The following is a 26386-nucleotide window of genomic DNA, read 5'->3' on the forward strand; positions in this document are numbered from 1 at the left end:
GCGCCACAGTCAATTACATGTAGAGGAAACCCTGAATACTATATATATTGATGAGAAATGAACGAGGAGCAGGAGGAAGATAAAAGACGTGTAAACGGTTATTGATTTTTCTAAACGGTTATGATTTGTTATGCGTGTACCCCCTTAGCAAAAAGTAGTATACTTGAAGTTCATTTTATTAAGTATGCTTGAGTATAAGTGTAAGTGTAGCAAGTATACTATGGACCATGTACTTGTAGCATACTAGAAAGTATACTAATTTAATACTTCTTCGGACTAAATTGGAACATTTTAAGTTTATAAAAGTATACTTTAAGTTTACTTTATAAGGACATTTTAAGTTTACAGAAGTACACTTTCAAGTATACAACAAGTACACTCATCTATATACCACTAGTGTACTAAGTATAAACTTTTAGTCCACATTTTAGTTTATCAACATGTAAGTTGAGGGGTAGTACCTCAAAGCAAATGTGTGTAGTGCAAAACCCTTTTCTGCTGCTAAATTAAATGTAAGCACAACTCAAAAACTCAACCTTTTTCTATACTTGCATCAAGATATTGTAAGTGTTACCATTGGTAATGTATCTCTCTAACAAGAGATTCACCATTTATTATCATACATGCCCACACCTCAACGGACGGGAAGTCTCTCCCGGAAAACACCCCTTCACTCACGGTGCCAACAATTTTATCATCTTTGTTAAGTCGACACAGTTTAACCACAGAACAAGGATGTGAATTAACCCGCAACCATCTTACACATCATCTTATTCACAAACACATTCACAAACCATAATTACACCAACAACAACAGAATACCCAAGAGTCTTTGCGCCACAGTCCACAGTATACTAAAGTACAAGTATAAGCTTTAGTATTAAAGTATAAGTCTAAGTATTAATGTACTTAGTCTTAGACTATTCTTTATACTTTTCAGTATAAGCCAAGTATACTTCACTATACTTTTCTTAAGTATATAAAATGTAGTATATAAAAAGTACACTTCAAGTATACTGCCTCAGTTTTAGTATGAAATAAGTATACTTGTAGTACACTTGAATAAACTACTTTTTGCTAAGGGCCCATTTACACGTGTAGATGTTGACACCCCTAGTAACTACACACATAAAGCAGATTAGTACATAACAGTTTACTCACCGTGTTAGTGTCCTCAGAGAAGAGCCGCTCCAACCAGAGTGACGATCAGTCAGTGGTTATTATAGGCATCTACAGTTTTGGAGGGAAATGCACTAACTTCGCGTGGAACGAACAAGACACCATAAAATTGATGACTTCATGGGGGTGATGTCACAGAAAGGGTTGGGGCACTTGTACATATTATGTATAAGAATCTATTTCTTACCTTTTTATTGTATTGTTTATTTTGTACTATTATTATTGTTTATTGTTAAATTGAACTGTCCTTAGGATCCATGGCAATTGCATGAGGAGGTCAGTGACATAATATTCTAATCAGTCATAAATAAGAAAGTATTTCTAATATTTCATCACATTATGTTTGTGTCGGGACCTCACATGGTTCTGACAGGAGAGCGGCCTAAAGTGCACTAACAAAGAAAAGTGCATCGACCCTAATGTCCAGTAGGTGGCGCCTGCTTGACACAGTCCCCCCAGGTTTGACCACTCCCATCTCCCATTGCCTGAGAGCGCACCTGAAAGCAACGTCAGTTCCGCAATGACCGGATGAACGAGAAAATAAGAGCAGCTGCTGCCCGTTACAACCCGAGTCCCAGTAACGTGACAATTGATGAAAAAAGAGAACACTTCTGGGAAAACGGGACGGGTGGCAACTCTAGCTCACAACCCCTAGATATAACTCGTTTTTTCAGACACTGAGCCATTCGGTTCAGCAACATTTTAAAGGGCTGGACGATTATATTATTGTATCCCGTTCACGTTAGCCGGGCGCTAAACCGGATGTTAGCCGGGAAGTCGAGCTTGTTAGCTTCAAAATACCACCGAGTAGTGTTCATAGGATGAATGGGGCTCGACCTCCAACACTATGTTCAGTTATAAAACTTCCTCAATAGACCGCATCCCAAATTTCTTTCCTTATTTACACGCCACCACCGGATGTTGATAACGCGTCATAATGGCAGAATTTAGCGTGTTTACCCGGATCAAAGCCTAGCCGAGGTGATAAAACCCGGATCTGCTGCAGGGTCAATTGATCCAGGTGTAGAAGCAGATTGTTTAAAATAGGATGTAGATATATTTTTTCGAGTTTCAGCGCGGCCGTTGGTGATGCTTTTATTTTGAAAGGTTTGACCGGATGCTAACTTGAAAATGGCGCGGCCTTGACGTTCCATCTCAGGGAGGGGACGGCAGCCGGGGAGGAGGAGGACAGAGGAGCCGGGGAGGAGGCGGGAGGTGGAGGACTGCTGCTGCTTCTGCTTCTGCTGCTGGTGGAGGGACGATCACTCATTGTTACCAAGTGAAGTAGCGGCGGAGACCCCGTCGCTACACGTGAATTCTCGGCACAACATTCAGGTAAAGTTGGCTTCAATTAAACCGGTTTAGCTTCCATTCATAACCGGAGCGTTTTTAACGGGCATCCACCTCCGCTGCCGCCCGGCTCGGGCTCGGGCTCGGCTCGGTGCGGTGAATGGTAACACCGGTACGCAGGCTACATATGCCCCGGTTACACCATTTAACTAACCGTCATCTTTTGTCTGCGCTGCGTCGCTTGACATTATTACATGTTTGAGTATCACCGTGTTTTTTTTCTGTTGAGACTCAGTCACACCGCGAGTCCAACGGACCGTGACGAGCCGTTACACAGTTAGCTAACAGTCCACATTTATGAGCAGCTATTAATTCATGGATCCGCTGCTGGGAGCTCCAGTGAAGGAGGAGCCCGGGCATAGTGGCGCTCAGGTGGGCTAACGGTCGCACCGAGGTCGCGTTTACAATAGTCAAATCATCTTAAAGCCTCAGTAAAATCTAATGTTCTGCGTGTCAGTGAATAAAAAGATGTTATGGGTGTGTGCCGTCATGTAAATGTAGCCATTTCCATTATGTAAAAATGGCTAAATTAAAGGCTAATATAATGATCTTAATGTGTAGATGCTCAAATTAGGAGAACGACGAAACGCCCTTTATTGTAACATGCATTTAAGATTGTCTGAGAAGTTGTTCTTTGTGAGTTTTTGTTTGTTGTTTTGTTTATTACACATGATTAATTTGTTAAGTCAAGTGTATGCATACATGTGTATATATATAAAACATCTGAGTGAACATATGTGGTGGTCCTTAGGCCACAAACAAATTAGAGTTACACCGCTAAGGTCATCAGTGTCTTCAATAAAACCACAAAAACAGCTCATATCCCCAGATAGGTTCATGTTTAGGAACAGTAGTGGATATGTGTTTATGTTATATGTTATTATTAAGCATTTATGACACATTGTCTGGTAATAAAGTCTGGTAATGTTATCATTCATCTACACAATCCACCCACCACAGTTAGTGACCTGAAAGGCAATTAGACCCACCAACCCCTCCTCAAACAGCCTTTTGTGTGTTTTTCAGATGCAGTCTGTAATTAGTCTGATTGTCTTTTTTTAAACCCACACACAAACACTAGAGATTAACTACCTACTGTTGGTGACCTGATATCAAATATACATTTTAAAACGTCACGCCTTTATTTTACAGATCACAGGCTGAACATCGTCTCCATTCGTGGCTGCCGTCCGCATTCCTCCGAAGCATCATCGCTGTCCGCCGAGGCAGAGAGGGAGGAGTGTGAGCCATCTTAAAGGACCACAGCGTCCCTCAGGTGATGGAGGTCTGGTGACGCACTGCTGCCGCTGACCGGAATCCCCACGGTGATGGATGCATCCAGCTTCAACCATGGATTATGCCGCCCAACCCAGACACTGTGAGCTCAGAGGAGGAAGAGACTACCAGACAGTCCTGGGCCGCTCCTTAAGCCTTGTGAATTCCCTTTCCTGTTGAACGAGCCAGATGCAAACCGGGCTCAGTCTCTCGTCCTAACCAGACGTCACCCCCGGGTCTTTCTTTCCCCCTGCTGTACGGACCGGTCATGGATCTCCTGTGGGTGCTGTCGGTGTCCATGTTGACGGTGTGCGTTGCCATCCCCATGGATGCGGCTGCAGGTAGCCACAGTCTGTTCACCTGTGAGCCCATCACCCTGCGCATGTGCCAGGGGCTGCCCTACAACTCCACCTTCATGCCCAACATATTGAACCATTACGACCAGCAGACTGCCGCCCTGGCTATGGAGGTACAGTACACCACCGACGTGTCAAAGATGTAGCTGCTGTTTGTGTTACTGGAAAATGAGATTGTTAAGGAGAGTTCAGATATTTGCTGATAATCAATACTGATATGTTTCCACTAAAAATGAGAACAGTGTTTTCTCCCTGTTGTCAGAGAGAAACCATTCAAAACCCATTCAGGCCATTATAGGCCCTGTAGACCAGAGTGAGACTGAAACATAACAGCTTTGTGTCCACAACACGTACTCAGTGGAATATATGGGATACATTAGGCCATTTAATATCCCAATGTTTTTTTAAACAATTTTAATAAAAATTATAATGAATTAGAATATATTTGCACCTCACAGTAGTCATGAATTAACCCTTTATTAGATGTGAAAAACACAGATAACTGCTATATTCATTAAAGCCCACTGTAAATGTTTTCATGTTAATTTGCCTCTTTAAAGCTGTGGATCTTTTTTAGAATTTAGTAATTGGATCAAATTAGTTCTGATCACATTTTAGGCGTAATTCATATTTGAGTAGTGTGGGGATGATTTCAAGTCCTGTCTGTTTCGAGCCATTTTCATATTACTGTCAGGGATTCACTGATCCATTTAGTCTCAGTTACAATCCAATTGCAACACCTAAGTTTGGATATCTGGTAGGGCTGCATGGAAGAGTAACAAAGCTCTATTGCGATTATTATTATTATTATTATTATGGACAGTTATTGTTGTATGCCTCACTGTGTGAAAGAGACACACATTAAAGACTTAAAGATTGTCTTCCTAATTAAAAAGAAAAAAATATATATAACAAATAAATAGATACACATTTTCTGAATTATTATTTATTATAAAACAATAATAATCCTGCACAAGCATCTTGGTAAAAAATATTTAAAATTAACAGGAATTTTAATTAAAGCATGGGTCCCTTTTAAATACAGTAGAAAATTGAAGGTAGTGAGGAATTGAAATTGCAGCATAAAACAACAAACCTGCATCAAATGAGAACGTAAACATTAAATCACAATTAAGTCACAATCAAGTGCAAACAAACCTTTAAATTAAACCACAATCCACAAAAGAAGTACACACACACACGCAGGTTGGTAAAAACAAACCCTTTAAAAGGAACAGGAACCAAAGCTCTTTGTTAATGTTTGTTGCACATAGACACGTAGGCGTGAAAACTGGCCACACTGTCACTGATACCCAGAGCAGCTGTTTGAGTATTGAATGGTTATCTGATATCAGTATCAGATTGGTGCCTCTCTAATTGCTTTTGTCACAGAGATTCAATGTATCTGAAACATATTCTGAGTAGTGTTACAGTTGTGTTACATTTGTGCAGGTAAAAGCATTTTACATCTTTTATTTTACTCTGTGACCTTTTCTGTTTTTTCTCTGTTTCCTTTCCATTACCTTCCTGCCCTTTACTGAGCGATGCCCGCTGCCCTTTTCCTATAGCTGAAACAATTACCTAATCAATCAAGCAGTTCATGGACAAAGATCAGTTGACAACAATTAAAAAATGGTTTTAGAATTTTTTCAACCAGAACTGTTTGTTTTTTGGTTCCAGCTACTAAAATGTAAAGATTCTTAGCTTTTCTTGTTTTTTGTCATTTTAAATATGACAAAAAAATCTTTGGCTTTTTTAATGTGTCACCTTTTGAGAAATTGTGATAGACAATGTTTAATGGATTGTAAATACATAGAAGTTATCTAATGACAGTTCAAGTTTCTGCTCAGTGTTAATTTTATTATCTTTTGATTTGATTGATTTTTAGTAAAGCCATGGATTGGCAACAGAAAAAGGTACTGGCCTGTATGAAATGGGTTTACGCCTGAGCAATATGTATTCTTGCTGTACATGATGAGCAGATAGCTCAGTTTTTTCTGTTTTAAGAAATGTTCACATCCCAGTTATCTTAAAAATAGTTGGAAAATGTTGGATTTTTTGTCAGGTACTAGTCTGAAATATTACATATCTTAATTTTTATTCTTTTTTTTTATGTTTCTCTTGACTTCCTCTCAATGGTCACTTCCACTTTTTCTCTGTCACTGACTTTTCCTCTTGAGCATTTTTACCCAAAATCAAATTATATTGAAATCAAATTATGACCAAGTGCAGTATTCAAAGTGCAAAAGCTGCCGTTTTTGGATAAAGATGAATATGTGACAACTTTATAATGTAGTGCTGCAGAGATGCCCTGGCCTACAAGTCAATGGTTTTAAGAGATTTTTCTTTAAAAAAAGCTATTTTTTTTCATCATGCTGCTCTAGTTGCGACTCACATTGTTGTGGCTTTACCGAAGTGAAATTGACACACACCTGCAGACTCACACACACATTTTCGTGCAGAGTGAGGCACACAGACGACATTTTTATCCACATGTGTGTTTTCTCAGGTCAGAACAGGCGTTTGTGATATAATGAGTTATTCCTCACATGTTGATAAGTGGTTCAGTGTGTCTACTCTGCTCTGCCTGCCCCATGGACATCAGTAGCCTAGATAGCTATCACCACGGCTAACTGTGTATGTGCTGAGAGTTAGTAATATCAAAGTGCTAGCCTACTTTAATCTGGCTCCTCTAGCTCCAGGGAGTTGAAGTGTATTACCAAAACATTAAGCAGAAAATTAAGTTTTAATACTTGTCTCTTGGGGCCATGAGATCAGTGCATTATTAAACTCCACTGATTTAACAGGGAGTGTTGTCCTAAAATGGTCCGGCATGTTGGCAGGCGGCAGTTTAGCACAACATGTAGGGACTCTTCATTCATTTGTTGTGCACCAACCAAAGCCATTTTACATAACAGGCTTTTGAGTAGTTAGTCAACTTAGTCTGGGAGCGAAGACACCAAACTGTCCTGTGTTTCGCTTTGGTCCAACTGACGGATTAAAACTCAGATCGGAGCAATGTTTTGTTGTTTTTATCCCCTGGATTATCTATAGATTTAGCAGCAGCCACAGCATCTGACTGTTTTGGCTGTCTTATCCTCTTTGAAACATCGAGTTAGGCATTTTAACACAATCATGGAGCAGATGCATCGCCTCGTTAACTTAATCCCATCCTTTATATAGGCTGATCCCTCTGGAAGCTCAATCTATCGAGCAATTACCGGCCAAACTGCCCCAAAACATGAGAGTGGATGCCCTGTTGGCCGAGCTATCTGTCTGTCTGTCTGTGTGTGTCAGTCCATCCATCTATATTTATCACAGCTTATCCATTCTCTGTATCATGTTCACATCAGCTCCCGCTCTCTCTGTCACTTTTACCCTTCGACACCCGCCCCGCCCTGCCCAGCGATGAGGTCCATGTGTGGAGCGCTGCCGACCATCTGTGCCGGCTCTACTTCAGTGTACTCACCCCAGACATACTGAGCGAGAGAGAGATCGAGAGATGGAGGGCGGGAGGAGCTGTGTGCCACGAAAATCCAGGGTTATGTAACCTCTGAACATTCCCTGCCCGACAGTGGGAGCACACAGAATCGCATCACATCGCGCCACATCACAGCTGCACTCACATTTGGATAAGATGCAAATGCTCCCGCCTCTCCTGCCTCCGCCTGCCGCCTCAAACTCGAGCCGCATCCTTTCTTGTCATTGCTGAAATACTCTCTCATCTCCTTTTTTTTTTTTTTTGAGGATTCATTCAAGAAAAATAATTTACAATTTAGTGTTTAAATCGGACGGATGTTTGTGGTTTGAGTAGAATCAGTCTCTCGTTGCCACTGCTGGGTTGTTTTGAGGCCAGGTTAGCTTTTTACGGCTGATCGCAGTGTGTGGGTTGCCGTGAACAGAGAGAGGTTTAGACGGTGTTCACTTTGATTGGTCATGGATCCACAATTAAGTCTCTTTTAGTGTTCAGAAATACTCGTTGGGTTTAGAAAACACATGGAAACCCGAAAGGTTTCCAACTAACGGAGACTACGCCTCTGTTTGGCTCTTGTTTTCCAGATAACCCGCCCTAGATCTAGTTCATGGGAGAATTCAAAGCCTATAAGATGTTGAGGGCAGCCAAATGAGAATTGACAGTTGATTTTAAAGGGAATTAGGTCCGCTGAATAGCCATGATAATGATGATGAATGCCTCGCACCGTGGAGAAACGGGGAGTTGGACGAGAACCAACGCCTGCCGCTCTTGCGCTTTTTGTCTAAACCCCCTGAAGTGGTGTCTTTCTCAGTTTCTTTTTTTCTTGTCCTGCTTTTCAAGGTCTTTTCAAGGTTTTTGTTCCTCGGGAAAGTGGCCACAATTTGTCTTGATATCGTTAAAAACTTTCCTGCTGCTGTATCTTTTGACATAAACTGGTAATAATTCTGCAACTATTGTCTGATGATGTTCACTTTACTGTATTTCAGCCGAAACCGGCACTGTTTGGAGAATGATAGAAGGTTTATTACTTTATTGCACAAATACGTATTTAGCGTCTGTCTAAGCAGTGTAATTTCTGAAAACGTGGTTTAATGTTTACGGCGTTCATCCTCGCTCAGTCTGTCATCGCTGACCGCTGAATGACCTCGCAGCTGAAGTGGGGCAGCGGCCTCGGGGCTGGGAATCGGCTATTTCTGTGCCACAATGACACCGTGCCACACTCACATAAGATAAGTGGGAGCGTGGCGGATTTGAGTGGCATCACAAAAAGGAAAAAGAACCGGGCTAAAATCCCCTTTTTTAGAGGTAGACACACACTGTAGCTACAGGATGATTGTAAAGCTGCGAAGATTCAACTCACTGAATCAATTCAGCTGGCTGAACTGTCCCTGGCAGCCAAAAGCATTCGACTCACAACTCAGGATGATATATAATACAGTAAGATATCAGGGCTGCTCTTTCTTTACTCTGAAGTCTTCTGCTATTGGATTAACATATCCCGTCCCATTCCCAAGGATTTTTTCTCCTTTTGTTGCCGTGAAGGAGACAGAATTCTCCTGATATATTTAATAAACTTTCCCGTTGCTTTGCCTTTTCCAAAATAATATTTATTCTACTGTTCTATAGTGAAGCTCTCGTTACTGTTTTCCATTTACGGTTGGTGTTCGACACGTGTTTGGTGTAAAATTCACTGAAAACCACACTGTCAATACAGATTTACTGAGGTGGCGTATCCGGCTAAAAGAATGGAAAGAAAATTCAATCTTGAAATCAGTAATCAAATCATATTTTTGTGGAGTGGAAAATTTGTATAGCAGCCTTGTTCTGAGTAGAAGACATCTACTAAATATGTTCTGAGCTTTGGAACAAAGAGTTGCATTGATAATATTTTACAGCCAAAAAAAGTATAAAACTTGGGAGGCCGCTCAGGTATTTAGCAGGACAAAGGAGTGATGCTATCAGGATGAGGAGGGACGGGGATTTTCAGTAAGACCGGAGACTGGTTCGACTGTCATGGTAAAATTAATGAGAACGGTGAGTGCTTGAACATTTTTCAAGGCCAGATGGGACAAATGAGGGTCAGGGCCAACCCAAGACGTTAATTAAATTAGTCTGATGAGATGGTTTGTTTACGTGAAGCCAATGCCAAACCCAGCGGATCATTTTTAATGGCTGCAAGATAAAAAAAAAAAAAGCAACTGTTGTCTTGGTGGATATTCAGTGACTGTAATTAAATGAACAAGCTGACACGTCTTCTTTTGATGCCATCACAGATCTGAATGAAGATGACCAGGTTGATGTGACTGTGTGGTAAAGGCACAAGGTCCGCCATCTGTCGTCACAAGACTTATTCATTGCCAAGTCTTTTTCTCAGTCTCAGTCATTTTGATTTGATTTTTCTCTGGTATTCGTCCTGTTTTGTTCTGTTCTGCATGAAGGCTCCGCAGTGACACAAAGACTTATCAGTGAACTGTTTTAAATCTGCTCGGTCCCACTTACACTCATTTCCTCCTCCTTTCAGCTCGTTAAATGAGCCTCTTGTCTCAGGTTTACAACACATTCAGACAAACTGTGTCATGTTACAGCTGCTGTGTACTATAACCCAGATACTCCACCCATGCTGTGTGAATGGATTTGTAAAGGAGAGCTGAGGCGTGTGTGTGTGTGTGTGTGTGTGTGGTGTGTGTGTGTGAGAGAGAGAGTTTTTGTAAAATGCTGATGAAGCTCTCTGTCGGCTGCAAGTCTGTTAAAACTGCTGCAGTGAACTAAAAAGTTCTCTGTTTAACATGCTTATTGTGTCAGATAGTAGAGATGTATCCCAGCTAAGCACACAGACACACACAGACACACACAGACACACACACAACATGGTCTGATAAATCCTACCCAGCGTGACCCGGGCTATAAAAGAGCCTCTTGTTTTATTTAATGTCCAACACCGTGTTTATTGGCAGTGGACTGAAAGAGGAGCACATCCTGAGAGCAAGTTGCTGGTCCACAACAACCCTCTGTGTGTGTGTGTGTGTGTGTGTGTGTGTGTGTGTGTGTGTGTGTGTGTGTGTGTGTGTACACGGACATTACACATTGTCAGAGCGCGAGGTTTTCAAACATTTCTTAGCGGTGAATGACACGGCTGACTCGGTCGACCCATCCCTCCTCTCTCTCTCTCTCTCCCTCTCTCACCCGCTCACTCAAACCTCCCCCCCTCCCCTCACCCATCTCTTTTGTCCTCCCCTTCCCCCTACGCAGGGCTCACCCGTTGCCCAGGAAACGGTCCCAATTGTGCCGTTAACAAAGGGAGCAGAGGCTTTCTTGCCTCCCGGGAGGTGGTCCCCTCCGCCCCGCACCCTGACCTCCTCGAACCCTGCTCTCCTCCCTCTTCCTCCTCCTCCTTCTGCTCCTCCTCCTCCTCCTCCTCCTCCTCCCTGGTGATGCATCACTCGTCGCCATGGCGCTGGGCTTGGACATTTGGCGAGTTGGAATGGCAGCAGAGGAGAAAAGAGGAAAAAGGGGGGGGGAGAGAGAGGGGAGAGCAGGGAGAGGGTCTGGAGGAGGGAGGAATGGGGGTGTTGAAGGGTAGAGAGGTGACTGGGAGGTATTCAGAAAAGAGCAAATCAACACAGACCAGTTGGCCACGGTGGGCTTCTTTGTCAGCAATTCATCAGTCACAGCATCTTAGCAGCTGATGTGGAGCCTTCATTAAAGACTAATTACTTTAGCATTAGGAAGGTACATGCAGCCTCCCCTTGGATGCACTCCACCGGACTGGGCTATATTAATATTTAATATCACGACCATCTCGCTCTGATTCAAACCATGCTGGATAATCTGAGCAATGTATGGAGGTGAAACTAAGGTCATGGCTGTTTTTCTTCTGTCTTCAAAGGCTGACATTTTGGAGATTAGACAGAAATATGCAGAAATATGCAAAATCGCATGTTTAAGTAAACAAACTTAGTTTGACCTCATTGAAGCGCATGGTAATATGATTTACGATCATTTAATTAATGATCTATTTTTTTCCCCCTCATTCTAGTTTGTGAGGATTTCATCAATTACTCTCTGCGCTGCATTCACACCAGTGTTTTTCAGTCTCAGAGCACCGCTGATATTTTCCATTTAATCAGAGATGATTTACATCAGCAGGAATGCACCATGTGGATGCAATTAATTATGATAAACAGGCCGTGGAGTGGCGTGCTGCTACTGTGCACCACGGAATTACATCTTTAGCACCAAACTCATCAGCAGGTCTTTTCTCACAGCAGACATTTGGACGTGTTCCAGTAAAAACAAGCACAGGTGTGAATGATAAAGTACATGACCGCCGAATTCAAGTTAGCTGCTTCAGTTTCAGGGTATTGCTCAGGCAGACTCACAGTCACAGAGGCTCACGGCTTACTGAGATACTCAAATAGAACTCAAGCTTTATTAGAAACGCTTGATTTTAGTTGATGGATTCATCATTCATTCAGGGAATCATCACTATAATTTATTTGTTGTTATCAAGATAAATGGGACAATTGAACCTTACTACGTTGAATAACTGAATAACTGACTTTACCCACTTTGTCTTTGCATCCACATTACAGATGATTCTTTACCAAAAATTGTGCCAACAGTCATCACTACAAGATTGTCACAATATCGATATTAAGGCATTTATGAAGAGATTACAGAATATCAAGATATAGAACATCACAATATTGTTTTAAGCACATATAGCACAGCGTTGTTGGGTTTTCTCTGGTTTCATCTCTACCATCTCTTGACTCATAACCCTTATTTAAGAAAAAGCTGTCCCTTAATTTTAGATTAGATGGAGGAACATTGTGTCATGTAAAAGTGAGTGTAGCTAATTAACTACATTTATCCCTGTTTGGACTCTTTGTTGGCCTTCATCGGAGCCCCACAATCCACTGCCTCTCTGTCATATCTCAGCCTGTTATTTCAAGAGTGGCATAATATTCCACATTTTCAGAGATCAAAATCCTCTAACAAACTCCCATGAATACGTAATGACTCTAGCAGTGGTACTGAAGATGAAATTACATTAGCATACCCCCCTCCCAGGCCCGCACCGTTCGACAGCGTTGTGTATTACACGGTTGATTCTCCTTACACGGCCGGCTCTGGGGTGGAAAGCGCCATGACAAACCCCTGGCCATTCATCGGACCAGTGGTTCACCAGCTGTTTCCAGTGTGGCCATTAACGTCAAATCCCTGTGGAGAGTGCTGAGGCTCCGCAGGGCCTTAACATGTTGGTGTTTGGAGCTGTTTGGGCTGCAGACTGTGAGGGTAAAGCAGCCATATGTCCCGTCCACCACCAGCTCAGTCCTGCCCACTGGCTCACATGGTGGGTTGGCTGTAGTAAAATGGCTGAATGGAGACAGAGAGAGATGGAGGAGGGGTGGATGATGGAGGAGTGTAAAAATAGAAAAAGCACGGTGAATAGGATGAGTTTTCCCCCAGTAGATCACTTCTTGTAGCCTATATATTTACTCAAGCGTCTCCCCTGGCATCTCGCTGTGTAGTGCAGTACAGCGGAGTGTATTGTGCTCTGTGGAGCACATCGGTAGCCTGCGGGAATCAAAACGTACCGGAAGAGCAAAGATGCAAGCTCACTTTAGCTGCATTAGCTCATGTTTCAGTGGTTAACCGACAGTGACGGGGTTCCACTGATGATGAAGTCATAGTTGTCACACAGGAGTGCACTCATCAGTACAGTAGCACCCGGTGGAGGCAGGGTGGGGTGACGTTCAGGATTCTCTGCTTTTCTGTGTTATTTCCCCAGAGACTGTCCAAAAACTTACTCCAGTTTCCTTTCTCTCCGTTTCTCTGACCTGATTGTGCTTCTATAGCTGTAATGTAATATTCTTAAAGTAATTCATTTAAAAAGGAGTCATTGTCGTGTCTATAATAATAATCGAACTTTTCTTATGATTTTATGATAATGGTGAATTCACAGGATCCTCCTCACTACAGCTCTGTCAGGCTCAGTCCTGGATGTCTGTTTCCTTTGAGGAAGTTTTAGGTTTCAGAGCTGTGAAACATTGGTGCTATTTGTAAAAACACATTTTTCTTTGTCTTCTTACTTTGAATTGAGAATTTGGGGAGAAATCTGACAAATACTGACATTTAAAAGTTCATCTAAGACTCAAATTATGAGGTCAGAATTAATCAAAATAGTATTCACAATACAATATATAATAATAATAATAAAAATAAAACATAACTGCAAGAAGCTGCATTTAAAAAAAAAAAAGGTACAATTATAATGTGTGACAAAACAGCATTGTAATAAAGTAGTGTAGTACAGAGATGACCTGACCTATAAATCTTGTTCTCTGGATGTAAGACAACATGTTTGTTTTGACCCTGACAAATGTCACATTATCATGATTTGAATAATTTTTAGATTAAATAATAATCATTTCCTCTTATCATGAATAGTTATCATTATATTTGTCATAGTAATGGCTATATAAATAGATTTCTTCACATATCCTGCAAATCAAACTGAATGTCTGATTCTCTCGTTCTGGGGCGATTTTAAATTTTTTGAAAGCCATAAATCATCAGAGTGTGATCGCTGACAGTAACTGAGCTGCTCTCAGGTGGATCACTCTCACAGCGCTCCTTGTGTTAATGCTTCAGAGATAACTGCGGCTCTCTGTCATCGTACAGTGGTGCTCAATGAAACGTGATGACTCCGTTTGTGCAGAAATTACACGATCGACTGGTTGATTGATCTCAGTTATGACAGGCGTGTAAGTCACCTAAACTGCTCCTCTGCATTTTAAAGTGCTGTGAGCTCACGTTATGGCTCGGTGATGATCGTATATCCTCATCATCACCCATCTATTCCCGCTCCCTCAAAGTGGAGGTGACGAGCCAGTCTGAGAACCTTAACGCTCATCTGTTTGTCTCATGGTTGCTTTCCGTCTCCTCCTCCGCAGCAGCTTAATGTCATCTTCCTAGAAAAGTGATATGAACAAGGTGATGACAAAGGCTGTGTGGATGTGGCTGCTTTGTGCTTTAAGGGCCAAGCCTAACACCCATAATAATCCCTTTTACATAAAGACATTGCATGTGGGTGGCAGGCAAACAAGGATATGTGCCGTCATTTAGACATAAGGTGGGAACACAATAGTCTAATCTGTTCAAATCTGATTGTGGAAAACAATCGAGAGAATCAGAGCGAAAATCCCACATCGCTGCTTCTCTGAAATGATTTATTGCTGCAGTCTGAGCTAGAAAATGTTCCCAGGACAGAAAGGTGCTGCAGACATGTTTCATTTTTTAAAGATATTCACTGTATGCAGCACACTAAATATCAGATTACAGGGAATAAACTGTGTTTTATCTGTTTTTAACCAAATATCCACTTTTATTTTCATTTTATTTTCATGTTTCAATAAAAAAAAATGTCTTTGGTAGACTCAGATGTGTTGGATTTTGTATTCTTACATCTGGGTCAAAAGACAACAGCGACTCACTGATCTGAGTAAAGTAAGGCTTTTATGTTTTCATTGAAACGATTCAGTTAGATAATAAACCCCAGCTGCTCCTCCTGGACTCTCTCAGTGTCGCAGCTTCTCAGTGTGGCAGAATGAATTCAACAACATCTCTCTTATTAGTCACAGAGAATACACAGAGCTACATGTTGTCCTGTTGGTGCAGGATTTAGATGTTAACAACATATTTTATAAAAAAAAAACATCAATAAACAGAAGATGGGAGAAGTTCTGCTCTTTGTTTAATTTACACTGAAGCAGCCGAACAAGCTGTTTAACTCGTTTAAACCTCAGCGTCACGTCCTCCTTCATATCCTCCCCTCAAGCAAACACAGAGACAAATTGCCCCCTGCCTGTCTCCTCCTCACCCTCCCCTCCCCTCACCTCCCCCTCCTCCCCTCCCTGTCCCTGTCTGTCATACAGATCTTCTGTCTTTAAATTTGGGGGGAGGGCTGGTAGTGAAGTGTCTGACTGACTTGGGTGTGGCTGCAGGCACACACACACACACACACACACACACACACACACACACACACACACACACACACACACACACAGAGGTATATGCAAATTCAGGCACACACATGTAAGTATGAGCTCCTGGACACATGGATTTGAATATTTTGCGTTCCCACTCACTCATTGTCTCTCTCTCACACACACACACACACACACACTCTCTGCTAAGCATTTGCATATTAACAACATGCCCTACAGATGCCTCCTGCACTCACACCGCCTCTTGGCTCAGTTTATATGTGTGAGACCATTATTGTGCTGGTGCGTGGGTGTGTTAGCATGTAAATAATATACTTCCGTAGGTACTCAGGCGTATGTGTGTGTGTGAGTGTGTATGCACGTTACAGCAGTGTGTCAGTCAGTCACAGCGTGGTCCTGCCTGTAACACAAAGGCCCTGTCAGCAGCAGCCCTGTGTGTGTGTTGTGTGTGTGTTGTGTGTGTGTGTGTGTGTGTGTGTGTGTGTGTGTGTGTGTGTGTATGGTGGGGGTTGCTCAGCTTGTTGTGCTCCTCCTATCTGGAGGTTGGAGGGAAGGAGCAGAGAGGAGATGGAGGAAGGGGGAGCTTAAAATCATGGGGGTGGAGGGGATTATTAGGAAAGAGGCCAGAGTTGTTTTTTATGGATTCGTCTCCAGAGACATGCTCCACTGATCTCTTTGTGCCCGTCTTTGGCCCTCATTGTGAAGTTGGAGTAACATTCTGGCTTCTTCAACTGTTTTAGATAAACTAGTGTCATTATTCTGTGCCGATGTGTTTTTTTTATACACATTAATATGAATCTCTCTCTGTTTCTACCTGCAGCCGTTCCATCCCATGGTGAACCTGCAGTGCTCCCCAGAGCTCAGGATGTTCCTGTGTGCACTCTACGCTCCGGTGTGTACCGAGTACGGCCGGATGACTCTGCCCTGTCGCCGCCTCTGCCTGCAGGCCAAGAGTGACTGCTACAAGCTGATGGACATGTTTGGTGTGAGCTGGCCGCAGGAGATGGACTGCAACAGGTTAGCACAACAGCAGTAACTCTCGTCTCCTGGTTGTACATCAGCAGTAACGACCCTGCTGCTTCAGTCATTTAAGCTTCTCGTGAGCAGGGTCACAGTGCAGCAGCAGAGCAGCATCATATATTTTGATGACCACAGAAATGAAGAGGCTTAGACGGATACCATGTTTATGAGAAGCTCCAGTGTCTCCATTTTTGAAAACTGGCAGCTCGGCAATTACATTTATTTCAGACGTCAGACAAATTAGGTTTGCAGCCAGTTAATTGAATCAGTGAATCACACATCGAATTAGAAACATCAGCAGCAACACGTGTCCAACACAGCACAGCAGCATCAACAACGCTGTGACAGTCAACAACTTCCACAGGCTGTCATGGGTGGAAAAGCCATTTTTATTACTAAGTTTCAAACACATTATATCCTTGATAAAGCAGGCAGCCTCTGTTTCTTTTGTGTCTGGGTTTCACTAAAAAGGTTGTAAACATTTCAGACAAGGTTTAGCAGAGTGGTTAAAAACTAATGAAGGGCATTAGCTGGACATAAAGAGGAATGAAGTTGACCTCAAGTTAAAACAGAAAAATGGAGTCTGCACGTTACTGAATGCTCCCATGAACATTTATTACCTCCATCTGATGTTTTGGGCACAGGCTCTTCTTCAGACATGACATGAGTCTTAGAAACAAACCGCCTCTCTTTGCTTATTTCCCGTCAGCCCTTCTGCTTTTTGTCTGTTTAATAAAGACAAAAATACCCAAGAATCCTTACAGAAGATGTTTATAGCTGCTTGACTAAAGTAAATGCTCACGAGTGGATCATTTCTCTCAAGTTTAAAGTCTCTGCAAGTTGACTTTCTTCTCCTTCGTGCTGTCCTGATGTGAGTGACTTGTATCACCATGTCTGTATTTTATGTGTTGTTAAAGAATGAGCAGCTTAAATTACCCTGACATCATCATCACCTCTCTCCTCCTCACAGGTTCCCAGACTGTGACGAGTCCTACCCCCGTCCTGTAGACCTCCTGTCCAGCTCGGACACGACTGAATCTCCCGTCGCCGTCCAGCGGGACTACGGCTTCTGGTGTCCCAGAGAACTCAAAATCGACCCTGAGCTGGGCTACTCCTTCATGGGGGTGCGTGACTGCTCTCCCCCCTGTCCCAACATGTACTTCACACGGGAGGAGCTGATGTTCGCCCGCTACTTCATCGGGGTGGTGTCCATCGTTTGTCTGTCCGCCACCCTCTTCACCTTCCTCACTTTCCTCATCGACGTGTCGCGCTTCCGCTACCCGGAGCGTCCAATCATATTCTACGCTGTGTGCTACATGATGGTGTCCCTGGTGTTCTTCCTGGGGTTTCTGTTGGAGGACAAAGTGTCCTGTAACGCAGCGAGTCCTGGGAGGTTTAGGGCTTCCACGGTGACCCAGGGCTCCCATAACAAGGTAACAAAGTCTTGACTGCTTGTTTTTTGCTGGTTTTCTACTGTCTAGATGAAGATATTGATGCTCAACCTGTCCATCTTCTCTCTGTCCCAGGCCTGCACCCTTCTCTTCATGGTGTTGTATTTCTTCACCATGGCCGGCAGTGTCTGGTGGGTCATTCTGACCATCACCTGGTTCCTCGCTGCTGTTCCCAAGTGGGGCAGTGAGGCGATAGAGAAGAAGGCCCTGCTCTTCCACGCGTGTGCCTGGGGCATCCCCGGTGTCCTCACTGTTAGCCTGCTCGCCATGAACAAGATCGAGGGAGACAGCGTCAGTGGCGTCTGCTTTGTGGGGTTGTACAACCTGACGGCCCTGCGATGGTTCCTGCTGGCCCCGCTGGGACTGGATGTAGTGGTGAGGAGCAGTAGTAAATACATGAAGTGGTGTCTGCCTCACAACTTCAACTTTATCTCTGTCATGAGAGCAGTTAATCCCAGTTGTCTTTGAAGGATAATGGCTCAACAAATACAAGTGTTTTACCCTCTGATGACTGTAAACAATAACCACATCCCTCTCATGTCATCCCAGGTCGGTGTGGCACTGCTGCTGGCAGGCATAGCAGCACTGAACCGAGTCCGCATGGAGATCCCACTGGAGAAGGAGAACCAGGAGAAACTGGTGAAGTTCATGATTCGTATCGCCGTGTTCTCGGTGCTCTACCTGGTCCCCCTGCTGTCCGTCCTGGGATGCTACCTTTACGAGAACAACTACCGAGCCGTCTGGGAGACGACCTGGGTTCAGGAGAAGTGTCGAGACTACCACATCCCCTGCCCCTACCAGGTAATATACTGCACCTACCTGACATGTTGCCTGCTGCGACAGAGTCAGCTGGTAATGTTTTCACTTTGTCAGTCAAATCATTTGCAGTCTTTACTCATCTTAACTAATAATTCCCAATATAATTCACTACGTCCACACCGGGACACAGAGATGCAAGTTGACAAGATAGAGTATATTTTTAGTTTCTTTGTTTTCAGCTAATAATAGCTCAGCTTGTCTGCATACTTATCTGATGGAGTCAGATCATCTCACCATCTTCTTTAAAGCAAATGCAGGTGTAACACAGAGATAGAGACGGGTGATAGGACCAGAAACTTGTCACGCAAAGTCTTTTTTTCTTTTTCTTTCCTTTGTGGTGGTGATATAAAGATCTGGTACAGGCCTATATGTGTTTTGGGAGGAGTTGCCTGCCTGATGATGAAGGGTAATTGCAGAGAAAAGTGGATGCTTTGTTTATCTTAGACGTGTTCGTGCTACTGAAGTCGACGTCAGTTTCAGTATCATGACAACAGTGAAGTGTAAATCTCTCCTGTTGGACAGAAGCAGACTTGACTTTTAAAAAGTTTGACCTGTATTTAATCCAGATGAATCTCACTACAGTCTTAGCACCACATATATTATCACCTGGAGGCGCTGACGGTAGCTGAGATACTGATGCAGTCACTGACACAGTCTGCACAGATGTTTGTACACATTAAAAGCGCAAAGGGGATTTTTGCGAGGAAGCCTAAAGACACAGCGGGAGGTAACATCTGTAGGAAGGCTGGTAACTGCCAGATGTGTTTGCACACAGAGACATCAGGGACCAGGATCTTTAATGTGGCTGTATACTGTGTGCATTTAAACATACACACACACACACAGTCGAGTGCTCGCGCTCATCCTGCCGGTGTTGAGTAGCTCAGTTAGCTGCTGTAGCCTCCAGCATCAGCACACACACTGCAGCTCATGTGATACGGCTGTTAATAATTCACACACACTCCCTCTGTTGTCCTCCTTCCTCTCAGCCAGGTATCACCTCCCATGTGAGCATCCGCTCTCACCGCTGCAGGTTCAAAGTGTTTCTTTATGGTGGTGGAGCAGAAAGTGACTGAGTGTTGCAGACTGTTAGCTTTTGTGTGTGTGTGTGTGTTGGTTTTGTCAAGACTCAGTCGTTCCTCATCAGGGATTCAGTGTTTTGTAAGCATTCTAAACTAGGTGATGACGTTTGTTTCTGTGTGTTTGCAGCACTAAACACAAGGTGAACATGTTTTATCTGTAGGAACCTGAAGCAGTTGACAAGCTGAAATGACTGGAATGATTCCGAGCTGCAGATCTGAGTCGTGCTCTTAATCTGTCATTGTGTAAGAGAGCAGTGCTTTAATCCGTGTGTGTCTGTGTGTGTGTGTGTGTGTGTTTATGCTGCTGAGCACAGGGTCAGTGGGGTCAAGCTACAGCGCATCATATTTGCAGCAGATCTGTTATCACACACTGTACACATCAGTGAACTGTACAGATGCTTCCAGGGGTAAAATCACACAAAGATGCAGCTTCCCACTCCGCCCCCACTTTGTTCATGAAAACACACATGTACAGTATGCATTCACACACACACTGAGTCGATAGCGTGCATCAGTAGGTAGCTTTGACTCAAAGTGCCTCGCTATATTTATCTTAAAAGCCTTCCTGAGGCTCGGAGCGGCATCGCCACATGAGATCGGTCAAAGAACGAGAGACGCAGACTGTTTTCAGTCTGACAGCTCATTTTAGGCTTCATGCAGCTATTTTATGAGTTTGAAGTTGGAGCTGCAGCTGATGACTGACTGCTGACATACAGTCGGTAATGAGGATGTTTCATCCTCATTCACTCTGTTATCTCGGTGCTGTAATGAGCCTATCTGTGGACGGATGAGCCGCAGGGCTCTCTGCCTGGCCCACTCATAATGAGGCCATCATGACTACATCTGTGTGTGTGTGTGTGTGTGTGTGTGTGTGTGTGTGTGTGTGTGTGTGTGTGTGTGTGTGTGTGTGTGTGTGTGTGTGAGTGAGAGTGTGTGTGTGTGTGTGTGTGTGTGTGTGTGTGTGTGTGTGTGTGTGTGTGAGGCAGAGAGCAGGAGATGGCAGCGGTGGTGCTGTTGCTGTGGCAGAGAGCAGCAGTGTGGTGACGTCCTGCTTCTTCTTCTGTGCTCGTGCTGGAAATGAATGACCTCACTCTGAACTTGTGTCATTTTATGTTTATAGTTCTCAAACATTATGTTGGACAATATTTCACACTGTCTGTGCTTGTTCATGTTCACTCCAAAACAAAAAACAGACATTAAGTCTAAAGGATGCAGTTAGTTGTGTTAAGAGTTGCTCAGGTTTCAACAAAGCCTTTGCATAAAAATAAGCAATATAATACATATGTCCAGGATCCAAGATCACAAAAACAAAGTTTATGTTAATTCCCAGCTGTGTTAAGATATATTAGATATCTTCACATTGTTTTTATATTTAAAATACTATTCTTATCCACAGTGATGTACAGAAACCTTTATCTCAATTTCACTGAATACCACAAATATGATCAACCATCAGACAGAAATCAGAAGGTGTGTGACCTCCATCTGTTCAACCACGTCCTGCAGTGTTGGAAAAAAAGTAGATTTTTGAGTCTCATTTCCAACTGTAATGTAAACTGACACTTTGGGATTGAAGGGCGGGTCGGCCACCATCTTAAAGTGACACCCTGTTGTGCAGTTTTTACATCCTGTGCTGTTGGATGTTTTGTATTTTTGTATATTTCTGGATAAAATGTGGAATATATTAAGTTTATTATGAGCAGTGTTTGATGTCAGATCTGGGTTTGGAAGTAAACCCAGCAGAAGTCGTCCGTCCTCTCCTGAACCAGTTGTCTTCCTCACACACACACCGCTGCCCTCAGGTCTCACACTGTGTGTGTGTGTGTGTGTGTGTGTGTGTGTGTGTGTGTGTGTGTGTGTGTGTGTGTGTGTGTGTGTGTGTGTGTGTGTGCTGCAAACATCCTCTGAAGTCGACTCACTCGCTGTCATTGATCTATTTTAACCAGAAGCTACAGTGGGACTGGTTTTGTTCTCATTGTGTGTCGGTTTACGTGAACTGAACCTTGTTAAATATTAGACATATCATGTAACAAACAGGGAAAACAAATATTTCAGGGAACATAGAGTTGAAACGTTGACCCTGTCAGGAGAGGAGGCGTGTTGAATAAATCTGCCACAGTTCACAAGAAATGTATTCAGCAGAACATTTGTGAATTTTTTTATTTCCTCTGTTTGACACATGAAAAAAAAAATTAATTTGGTTCAGTACAAGAATTTCTGTACAAAAATTACAAAAAAAAAAATTTCATTTCATTTTTTCATGTTCCTGTGAAAAAAACTAAAACATTTTGTGGTTAAAAAGCTCTTTTCTCGTGGTTAAAATAAATACTTTAAAAAAATTTTTTTCTTTTTTTCTAGTTTCCCCCCCTCCAGTGGTAAAAATATTTTGATCTAGTAATACCCTCCTTCTCTAGTTAAAAATAGGTTTGTTGTGAAAAAAACATTTTTTGTGAAACATTTTTTTTCTCATTCCTCCCCTTCTCTACTTAAAACATTCACATTAAAGAATATTTTTTCTTGGTAAAAAAAAGATAACCCTTTTTCTAGCAATCTCCCCCTTTGCTGGTTAATAAATGTTTTTTTTTTTCTCATGATACAAAAAAACTTCTTTTTGTAGAAAAAGCCTTTTTGTAGTAACTCTAACCCTTCTCTAATGTTCACAATGTTCTCCTGAAAAAATCATTTCCTTCTCTCGGTTTGACACACATGAGAAAACCAGAAACAGTGCCACATTAGTGTGCAAAATGTTTCGTCGAAATACGAGAAAAACGTTTTTTCACAAGAACATTTTTTTTTCATGTTTATAAGTGTTCCAGTGAAATAAAAAAAATCATGACAAGTTTTTTTGCACAGGAAAATTCCCCGAGGAAAAACTTACCGTAGAAAATTAGATTTTCATGTGTGAAAATGGAGAACCAGAAAAAAGGGCTCCTGTAGTATCACTGCTGCTGTTCTCCCACCTGAAGATGTTGACGGGTTGTTTCTCCTTCAAACACCGTCACCATTATTTACATTCATCAGACACTTGTTCAGTATCTTGCCCAAAGACATTTTGACATGCAGACCAGGGGAATCAAACTAGCAACCTTTGGTTATCAAGACGCTGGCTCTACACATGATCCCACAATAACCACTCGCTCTGTGTGTGTGTGTGTGTGTGTGTGTGTGTGTGTGTGTGTGTGTGTGTGTGTGTGTGTGTGTGTGTGTGTGTGTGTGTGTGTGTGTGTGTCCTGCAGGTGGAGCACACCAGTCGTCCGGACCTGGCCTTGTTCCTGATCAAGTACCTGATGATGCTGATCGTAGGAATCCCCTCCGTGTTCTGGGTGGGCAGCAAGAAGACGTGTTTCGAGTGGGCCAGCTTCTTCCACGGCAAGAGACGCAAAGAGTACGTACCTCCGACACACTGACGTCGCCACAGCACGCTCTCTCTCACACTGTCAACACATTTCCACTAACTGGTTTTAAGCATATAATGCTAAATATTTTAGCAGCAAACTATCTTTAAATCATCTTTCTGAGAGAAGTTTTTTTTCCCTGGTGAAAGCAGAATCATCTGAGCTCCTTGTAGTGCTAATTACATTTGAAAAAAAAAGAACAGTGGATTTTTAATCTCATAATTTATTCTTGCATCAAATCCCCAGCCAGCTCAGACACTGTTGGGAATAACAAAACTGTTTTAACCATCTTATAGCAAGAGAAAGGAATCATGTGCAGCAGGAAGTAACACAGTGAGAACTGAATGTTCAGTAAACCAGTCGACTCTGATCGGCTTGGCCTCTTTCTGTACGTTCACCATGAAACGCTGTCCTGCTGGTGGCGTCATGCTGTTCCACTGACTGACAGCTGGTGGCGCTACTGCACCAGGAAATATAGCAATGCCCTGAAAAATCCAAGCAAGAAGAAGAGGAACGTTTGCAGAGAAACTTGGATTTAACAAAGATGTTTTCAGATTCTGCTAAACGAGCTGCAAGAACACAAAACAGTCAAATGCTGAATGTCAGCGAGCACAGACGCAGTGTTTCCTCACAGCAGATAAATTAAATACAATCACTCTTCGCTGCCTTCAGTTGGAGGTTTGCAGCGGTTATTACATTCATATGACTTTATTATGAAATCAGATGAGAATAATCTTCTCTGTTACTAACAAACAAACAAGCACCGTCCAATCAGGAGACAGATCACATCAGTGCTGCTCCTGCTTCACTCGTCAGTCAGTGACGTGTAAAACTGAGTCAGGTTTCCTGCTCGGTGTGTGTAGTCGTAGCAGTGTGTGTAGTCGTAGCAGTGTGTGTGTGTGTGGTTGTGTGTGAGGCTTGGTGGTGAACACAGGCCCTTCTCTGCGCTCACTCCCCTCCCCTCCAAACTCAGAGCATTAACCCCCTCTCCCACCGCCTGCTCCACACACTCCTCCATCCTCTTCTACCACACCCACCACCCCACCACCTTCCCCCTCTCCCTCCCCACCCTCCTGCGTCTCTCCCTGCCCTCTCTCCCTCCATTCCCCTCCTCTTCCTCCTCCTCCACCTCCACTCCCTCCCTGCCCTCCTCCTTCCCCTCCCGCAGCGCCATGGTCAACGACAGCCGGCAGGTTCTCCAGGAGCCCGACTTCGCCCAGCTGCTGCTCAGAGACCCCAACACGCCCATCGTGAGGAAGTCTAGAGGGACGTCAACGCAGGGGACCTCCACCCACGCCTCATCCACCCACCTGGCCATGTTGGATGAACCTCCCAGCGCCAGCACCAGTCGGGCCGGCTCGGTACGCAGCGCTCGCTCCAAGATGAGCAGTTACCACGGCAGCCTGCACCGCTCCAGAGATGGCAGGTGGGTGTCACATCCTTCAGATGTTCTGCTGCGATCTACAGAACCAGAATCTGCTCCTGATGCTCATGTTTGTTCCCTGTTTGTCTCAGATACACAGCCTCCAGCTTCCGGGCCGCAGACGACCGGCTGCCCTATGGAAGCCTGCCTCGCCTCAACGACCAATCGCAGTCCAGGCATTGTAGCACCAACCGCCTGGACAGCCTGTCCCGTCACGGCTCCACCCAGCGACTGGAGAGCCAGTCGCGGCACAGCAGCGTCAGAGACCTCAGCAGCACCGCCCAGGCCGTTTACTGCGCCCCCGGAAACGGGATCCACAGGGTGCTGGAGGAGGACGGAGCTACAGCCTGAGCAGCTGTACGCATCAATTCTGAAGAACTTGTGACATGATGAGTAGAAGTGAAAGTAGGAAAGACGACTTTTCTTTCTTTTCCTAGAAGGTTTAAGAATGTGAGGATTAGCGGTGACCCTGACGGAGCAGCAGCCACTGTGAAGTCCAACGCTGTCCTGAGCGGAGACGCTCTGAGCTCCAGCTGACTGAAGACGTTAGAACCGGGCTCCATCCAGCCAAACGCAGAGGACCGAGTGTGGACCGACGCCTTAACACGTCCTCTCAGCTTTACTCGACCAACTAGCTGATCCCAAAAACTCAAGTTTACAAAAGTACGATGGATTTGGTCCTGACGGTGACCTGTGTGGTAGCCGACACTGGAAAATGAGGACGAGGCTTCGCTGTTGGACCTTCGATGCTGAGCCAAAACAAACTGACTGACTGCACTGGATTGTTTTCTACTTGTTTGTATAAAGGACTGAACAGGATGTGAGTGATAGACGATACATTACGAGCCTTCTGTCTTTTATTTTAAAGGTTTATCAGCTACATTTCTGTCTCGCACCTCTTCAGCCACCGATGTCTCCCGTAGTAACTCAACCCGTCCAGACTTTCTATTTATAAAAGGCAATTTTCTCACAACCAGATTCGAAACTCCCCTTTGAGGTGAACACACACACTCGACCCCTGAACTTTACAAAAGCCTTGTCTCATTTAAAACACTGTTGTTTTTATATATATTGAGGAACGTTATTGCTTCGGTGTAACGAGGAGAAGAACATGTCTGGATGTAAAGGGCTGAAACACAAGAAGGAAAAAAAAGCTGAATCCAAACTTCCTACCGTGTGTTCAGACAGAACGGCAAGCGAAGATCTCAGCTTACAGAAATCAACTGAAGACACGAGAATATGTGTTGATGAATCTACTTTGTAAATAACGAGGGGAAGAAAGGTTCAAACAACAGAGGTGGAGCTTCTCTTTCTGTCTGAACACACCGCTACAGTTCGAATAGACGATAGTTCGCCCTTAGAGTCAAAGTCTGAGTAGTTTGTCCTGTTTGAAAATGTGTCCTTACTCGTGTAGCTGCTGTCGAATGTTAGACCAACATTTCCTCTAGTGGCGGAAAACTTGTATAGATGTAAAAAAAAAAACACTGAGCTTTTTTTGTTCATTTGTAATAAAGTTTTTTTTTTTAAAAAGAGTGAAGTAATGACC

General features: G+C 43.5%; 1 protein-coding gene across 4 annotated transcripts; it reads left to right on the forward strand.

Moving 5' to 3' along the window:
* The first annotated feature begins 2342 nt into the window (after nt 1-2342).
* fzd3a (frizzled class receptor 3a) lies at nt 2343-26372 on the forward strand. Of its 4 annotated transcripts, XM_030406256.1 has the most exons (10): nt 2343-2514; nt 3682-4273; nt 16471-16667; nt 17641-18103; nt 18197-18496; nt 18671-18922; nt 23259-23407; nt 24391-24843; nt 24933-25197; nt 25278-26372. In XM_030406256.1, exons 2-9 carry the CDS (start codon nt 4073-4075, stop codon nt 25189-25191), a joined length of 2274 nt encoding a protein of 757 aa, XP_030262116.1. In that variant the 5' UTR covers nt 2343-2514; nt 3682-4072; the 3' UTR covers nt 25192-25197; nt 25278-26372. The 4 variants fall into 4 exon arrangements, with proteins under 4 accessions (XP_030262116.1, XP_030262115.1, XP_030262117.1 ...); XM_030406255.1 differs by having other exon boundaries at nt 24933-26372; XM_030406257.1 differs by having other exon boundaries at nt 24586-24843; nt 24933-26372.
* The last annotated feature ends 14 nt before the right edge of the window (nt 26373-26386 follow it).

Source organism: Sparus aurata, chromosome 22, assembly GCF_900880675.1.
Source record: "Sparus aurata chromosome 22, fSpaAur1.1, whole genome shotgun sequence".
Classification (NCBI taxonomy): Eukaryota; Metazoa; Chordata; class Actinopteri; order Spariformes; family Sparidae; genus Sparus; species Sparus aurata.

What these genes read in the sequence shown, in the direction of transcription:
- fzd3a (XM_030406255.1), top strand. Translation starts at nt 4,073, where the DNA reads ATGGATCTCCTGTGGGTGCTGTCGGTGTCCATGTTGACGGTGTGCGTT. An exon ending in CTGCCGCCCTGGCTATGGAG is followed by an intron (nt 4,274 to 16,470) that starts GTACAGTACACC and finishes TTCTACCTGCAG; the next exon opens with CCGTTCCATCCCATGGTGAA. An exon ending in CCCAGGGCTCCCATAACAAG is followed by an intron (nt 18,104 to 18,196) that starts GTAACAAAGTCT and finishes TCTCTGTCCCAG; the next exon opens with GCCTGCACCCTTCTCTTCAT.